Here is a 6495-nt window from a genome sequence, read left to right as displayed (position 1 = left end):
TATAATTAAGCTGTGAATTAGTATTTGAGTTTTTTTTTCCTTAAATAAATTATTGAATTGTTGAATAACAATTACACTTTTATAAATAAATTTAATCACGAGGCCATATAGTTTGTGGACACCGATCGACAACTAATAATAAAAAATAAAATCAAGATCTAACTATAGTCCTTTTATGCATTTGATACCAAAGATACCTAGTGCATATCGAGTGCAAAATTAATTTTTGGTGAGCACAAAATAATCTCTGATCCATTCACTGACATAATTATCAAATACAAATCTCATGCAACAAAGGGAAGGATGATAATGACATTATACATAGTAAATTGATTAAGGTTTAGAGGAACAAGAGCTAAGGAAACTACCGATATTAATTAATTAACATTTTTATTAAGTGCGATTTCTAATTAATATTAATTTTTTAGAGCGAATATTATCCTCGCGCGACGTACGTGCATTGCACACATGATATATTTTTTGAAAATAATAATAATAATATATAAAAAAATAAAAAATCAATGTCTTGCATGCTATGCAAACATGCCATTTAATTTGTACAACTATCGCTAGAGGGCAGAGTCAAATGCTTATAAATGGAAGGAAAGTATGTGAAGGTAAGTATAGATTTAAAATAAAAATCCGTAATATTTTTCTTAAAAATATATTATGAAAGAACTTTAATAATAACAGAAATGTCGCACAAAAATAAGTAATTTATATATCAAATAAAACACGTAATTTCTTAATGCATATTAATCTGACCAGCCAAAAAAATTTCCTATGATAAATATACAACGTTAACCAAGATTTATACATATGCGTTGACGAATTCACACTCTATTTGTAGAAAACAAAAAAATGGCATTTCAAGAAACCAATATTGGTTTGTGCAAAAACGATGTCCCTTCAAATGCCATCATGGGGTAACTCTTCATGTATTGATCCAGCTGCAGAGTAGAATATAGAATAATGAGCATGAAAAGTATTTTAAATTTCCAATAGCCTCCATTAAAACAAGCACAAGATAAACCTGTTCCGGGCCAAGGTTTTCGAAACCAAATTTCTTTCTCCACATTGATTCTGCTTCATGGGCAGCAGGAAGCACAAGATTTTTGACATTGAGGTGTGAAAGAAGCTTCTCAATGCAAAAGAAGAGAGATTGGAAGTATCCCTGAGAAATGTTATTTTTTCATTAAAAGACATATAATTTGTACTCGTTTACATGATTTCTAGTATATATTAGGGTGGACATGCCCCACCTTGCCCTGGCAATCAGGTCTTGTTGCAACTAAGGGAAGCTCTGCTACCTCCGAACCAAATATTCGAATAATTCCAGCGGACACCGCAACAGAGCTATTCAAAATAGACAAAATATATGAATTAAAATAAAGTTTCAATATTCAAACGATGATTTACCAAGGAATTCAACATGTTTTCCTGCATATATAAATCTATATATATTACTCACTTTGCTGTCAAAATGGCACAATACATGCCACAGAAATCTTGATCCTTGACCTTCCTCCTGGAAAGCAGCAGCCATATGTTAAAGTACCCATTCATATTCACAAAAACAACTTAAAACAACAATTAATGCATAGAATTTTTGAAGCACATACGACGTCTTACCCATAAACCATGTTCGGAATAAGATCATGACTGCTATTGCTGGGAACAACAATCGGTTCAAAACATTCCTGGAACAATTTGATTGATTGAAAATCACTTCTCAAATTCTTTTCATTGAATAAACTCACAAAATACAATCAATCAAAGAAAAAAACCATGTTAACTATAATTATAAAAGGCAACTTTAGACGTGTGGGCTCGAGTCTGCGCGACCTCGATTTACAAAAATGATTAACTGCCAAGTGAGCTCCTATTCGTCCACACTTTACGAAAATGATTAATACAAATTGCTATAGAATTTCATTGTTGCCCATTATAAATTATTTTTAAATATTTTTATTTTTTCCATGTGTGACAGAGATCTAAAAATGATGTCTTTCTTCTTAAGATCATATAATTTTAATGGGCCATAAAATAAATTTGAAAGATGTAACATCAACTCTTGTGCAAATTGCATGCTGAAAAAGTGTTAAACAGAAAAGTATGACAAGAGGATCGAAGATGATACCAAAATTTTTAAGTCCATCCAAATGATGAAAATATCTTAAATTGACACGAAATTTAAAGAGCTGGAATATGATGGGAAAATTTCAGAACAACAATGCAAATAGTAGATTCATAGAAGCACAAGTTGAAAGTTAACTTACATGAAAAATATTAACAGCACCAGAAAGCCACACCCTGGTGACTTCAGAAGCTTTTTTCCCTTTAAAAAGCCTCCATCTGATTATTTCAAGCTCTGGATTATGTTGTAAACCATGCTCCTCAAATTTTTTATTCATGAAGCTTCCAATATTTGGAGGGAGCATTTGTTCTCCAGCCTCTACCAACTCCTTCAGAGTGGAGTTGATATTGTTGCATTCTATGCAACAAAACCAGTCATCTTCTGGCAATATCTGTATTTTTAATTGTTTGTTATAAAATCAAAAAGAAAAAAGAAAATGTTACAAAACCAAAAGATAATGAACATGTTTTCTGTATCGACATATATACCTCTAAATTAGCAATATTTTGCTTCTTCAGACAACAAACGTGATATTCCCTGTCACACTAGAATAACAGATACTCAATGATTATGCTTTGGGGATATATAATAATAGATATTAATAAATTATATATGCAAACCGATAATTCAAAGGAGCGTAATCATGTCTAAAATTAAGAAAGCGAGTTATACCTTATCACATATGATTATTGTGTTGTCTTTTATTCTGAACTTGCTGAACCCATGATCCCTATAAGAACAAGACCATGATTAGTCATTAAAGGAAAAATAAAGCAAAATATAATAGAAAAGAAAAGAGATTGCACACAATTCAATCTCTCGATTAATGAGACTTGTATTTTCTTGTTATTTGTAAAAATAATTTACAGATTGATTTATAGTAGATATAATTATTAATTGTACGTACGTGATTAAGGATGCACTTTGAAAATTGATTTCGAAGATATATAACTTCATAAATTCATTGTATGCCAAAGAAACATATATAGTGCATATAGAGTGCGAAATTAATTTTTGGGAGGCATGCACAAAATTAGCACTCAATTTGCACGCACGGATATAATTATCATGAAATTCTTGAATGAAAAATTTACCGACAAATGGAACATCCACCAATCTCAGCTTCAAAATTTCCAACAACACGAATGCATCGCTGGTTTAATTCTTCAAGAGGGTTTGCGCCAGCAGCAGCAAGAACATTTGCATTGCGCTTTGAAAACTTTTTCTTCCCAAACATGTTTTCACAGTATTTGCAATACCATTTACCTTGGGGAATACCTGGAGGACCAGCGCATTCTACAACGGAAAGTACTTGAAAGGTTAGAATATATATATAGATTTACTGAAAAAACTGGGAACAACTAAATCTACTTACCAACGTGAAAACTTCGCGGGCAATTTCCACAACTTATCATATCTCCCCTAAGCTTGCATATAGAACACAAATCATCTTTCTCCCTCGAAGACGATTCACTGTTTTTCACTTGGTCAACATATAGCTGATGGAGGGACATACCGTTTGCTATAAATATGTTGTGGTAACTGCCAGAACAAGTATATATATTCAAGTTTAAGTAACCTAATTAAGTACTCCACATGTGCAAAAAATTGTGACGTTTGCTTGAAAATTAAAAAATCGCTCACGGTTTCTTGTGGGAACCACAACCAGCATGCTTCTCAAACTGTGAGGGGCTAACCTGTTCTGTAACAAAATGATGTCAACTTCATAGATAGGATAGGTATTGTACATCTACAACTGATTCAATATCAAACAAATATTAATTAATTAATTAAAAAGCTCTAAATTACCAATTTATTGCAGCACGAGCAAGAAATTGCACCATCCTTCTTATAACCCTCAAGTTTTACCTGCTTAAAAGTAAGAATGTAGAGGTTGAACACTAATTTCTATATACGATTATCGTATATATGTTAAATTGAATTTACCTGTCCACGTATGATGTATGACAAAGCCGTTCCATCGGGAAGTGCATTCCCTGCTAATATTGATTTGTGCATTCCTAAATCCCTGCAAGACAAGAGCGACAATAATAATTTTCATAAATGCATGATCAGATGAGTTCACATGAAAAACTATAGAACTTATGATTAATAAGAAACAAATTAAGACATGATGGGCACTTACTTATTCGTTAGTTTCCCCTCATGTTTCAATTTGCTTCGACTACTTGATGAAGACATTTGAGGCAAATGGATCAAGTAGAAGTTAAGGACCTGAAATGATCGCCATAAACAACTGTTCGGTTGATTATCTAATTCAATATACAACTAATTGTGAAGATGCACATCCAATGCACATCAATTGCACGCATTTTCAGCATAATAATCAGTATTCAACAATTAACAATAAGTTCAAACGGTCATCTAAAACATGTATTTTCCAAAGTTTTTTCATATCCCCGCGGCCTTGTTCATATATTTCACCTTTAATGTAAGGTAAAACTGTAAATTTGATCATGTATGTTTCGATTTTTTGCAATTTCAGTTTTAGTCCTGCATGTTCCGATTTTTGGCAATTTCTGTCCTTTTTATTCGAAAATGTTTACGTGACACTGTACACGTTAGCTCCACATCAGCACTGAATTGGTGCCACGTCAACGTCACATCGGAAAAAAAGACTAAATTAAATTGCCAAAAAAAAAATAAAGACTACAGAGTGAAATCGCAAAGTGACAAATATATACATGACCACAAAAGAAATTTTCCCTTAATGTAATAATATGGTATTCCAATGAGAAAATCATGCCATGCACGGACTTCATTGTTCATTTCACCTTTAATGTAATAATATGGTATTCCAATGAGAAAATCATGCCATGCACGTACGGACTACAGATTGATCAGTCTTAAAATTTGAATAGAAGTGTATAATTAATGACACATTGAATATCCACTAATTAATATTCCTATTCCGCATGATATTATAAGCATCGTATTAATTCTTTTCCGATCTCATTAAAATTTATCTTGCTTTGCATAGATTCTTAATATTTCAAATGCATTCAAAAGTCTCGTCAAATCCAAAATTTATTTATGTAAAACATATTCACATACATAACTAAGAATGTTTTTTTAATTTTAATGAATACCATATTTTTTTCATTCCACACGTCATCCATCTATATCTAACATGAAGTCATGCAATTTTTTTTAAATTTATAACTTCATTATGCTTTTTATCACCCCTTGAATGGGTAAGAAATGAAATAATACAATTTTACATTATTTGATTCTAAAAGATTTTCATATATATGAAAAATTAATGGTCAAAATAATATGTATTTAGGATAATACAATTAAATTTTTTCAAACATAAATTTTTATCACCCCTTGAATGGGTAAGAAATGAAATAATAAAATTTTACATTATTTGATTCTAAAAGATTTTCATATATATGAAAAATTAAAGGTCAAAATAATATATATTTAGGATAATACAATTAATTTTTTTCGAACATAAATTTTTTTAAGTAAATTAAATTTAAAACCATCATGAATAATTGAATTTTGCAATAACATTAAATAAATACATAATTTTTTCATGACTTCCGAAACCTATATGAATTTAAAAATCTGATTTCCATACAAGTTTTTTTTCCCAAAGACTCCTTTTGTGGCGAGAGGTTAGGCAGACAAATTTTCATACAAGTTTAGAATCACTAATTCGGGCACAAATCAAATTAATCTACAGGTGGTAAGAACCGACAAGGCAAGAATTTAATGGACTAACTTTATAAGGGAATTTGTACCTGATCAAAAAGTACTAGATCTTCTAGAGGTGGTAAGAACCGAACAACGAAAGAAAACCTTAATCAAGATTGAATAAGAAAAAAGTTACAGAATTGAGATAAACGAGATAAATAATTAGAATTTCAATGGATAATTTAATAGATTTTTATTGCAATTCCATTGAGGTTAGAGGTAAATTCTCCGCCGACCAAAAAAAAAACATCAAGAGAACGAAAATGATGATTGAAGAAATGCTATATATACCAAATTGATTAGGGCTTAGAGGAAATTCAATAAGAAATTTATCTATTCTTAATTAAATTTTTTTTCGTAAATACGATTTCTGTTTTACATATACTAGCTATCAATGCACATGCGATGCATGTGCAATAAAATGAAAAAAAATATATGTAAATAAAAAATTGAGCAAGGAATATATCAAGTGAAAAGATGTTGATAAACCGTTCTTTTAAATTTTAAATTGAATATGATAATGGATTCTATCATAGAAGAGAAAGAAATTTTGATATAGACCTTTTTGTCCTTTATATATAGAAATAAATTATTAACTTTTAAGGTTAGATGGGTAATGTGACTTTGGTGTGTCA

At 30.6% G+C, this 6495-nt stretch overlaps 1 protein-coding gene across 1 annotated transcript; it reads right to left on the bottom strand.

Moving 5' to 3' along the window:
* Nucleotides 1-869: 869 nt before the first annotated feature.
* Nucleotides 870-3094, bottom strand: LOC140878541 (increased DNA methylation 1-like). The gene is made up of 9 exons (XM_073282144.1): nt 3090-3094; nt 2810-2867; nt 2626-2682; nt 2280-2528; nt 1633-1700; nt 1472-1528; nt 1263-1356; nt 1034-1174; nt 870-950 (listed from the first exon to the last, which is right to left on the bottom strand). Exons 1-9 carry the CDS (start codon nt 3092-3094, stop codon nt 870-872), a joined length of 810 nt encoding a protein of 269 aa, XP_073138245.1.
* Between the last annotated feature and the right edge of the window lie 3401 nt (nt 3095-6495).

This window comes from Henckelia pumila, chromosome 2 (genome assembly GCF_033568475.1).
Source record: "Henckelia pumila isolate YLH828 chromosome 2, ASM3356847v2, whole genome shotgun sequence".
Classification (NCBI taxonomy): domain Eukaryota; kingdom Viridiplantae; phylum Streptophyta; class Magnoliopsida; order Lamiales; family Gesneriaceae; genus Henckelia; species Henckelia pumila.
Note: the sequence above shows the minus strand (reverse complement) of the source record. Positions and strands in the feature narration are given on the sequence as shown.

Bases quoted from the DNA above. Each gene is read 5' to 3' on its own strand.
- LOC140878541 (XM_073282144.1), bottom strand. The intron at 2,683-2,809 runs GTATAACTCGCT...CTGTTATTCTAG, and splicing joins CAATAATCATATGTGATAAG to TGTGACAGGGAATATCACGT. The intron at 951-1,033 runs GTTTATCTTGTG...TCTACTCTGCAG, and splicing joins AAAACCTTGGCCCGGAACAG to CTGGATCAATACATGAAGAG.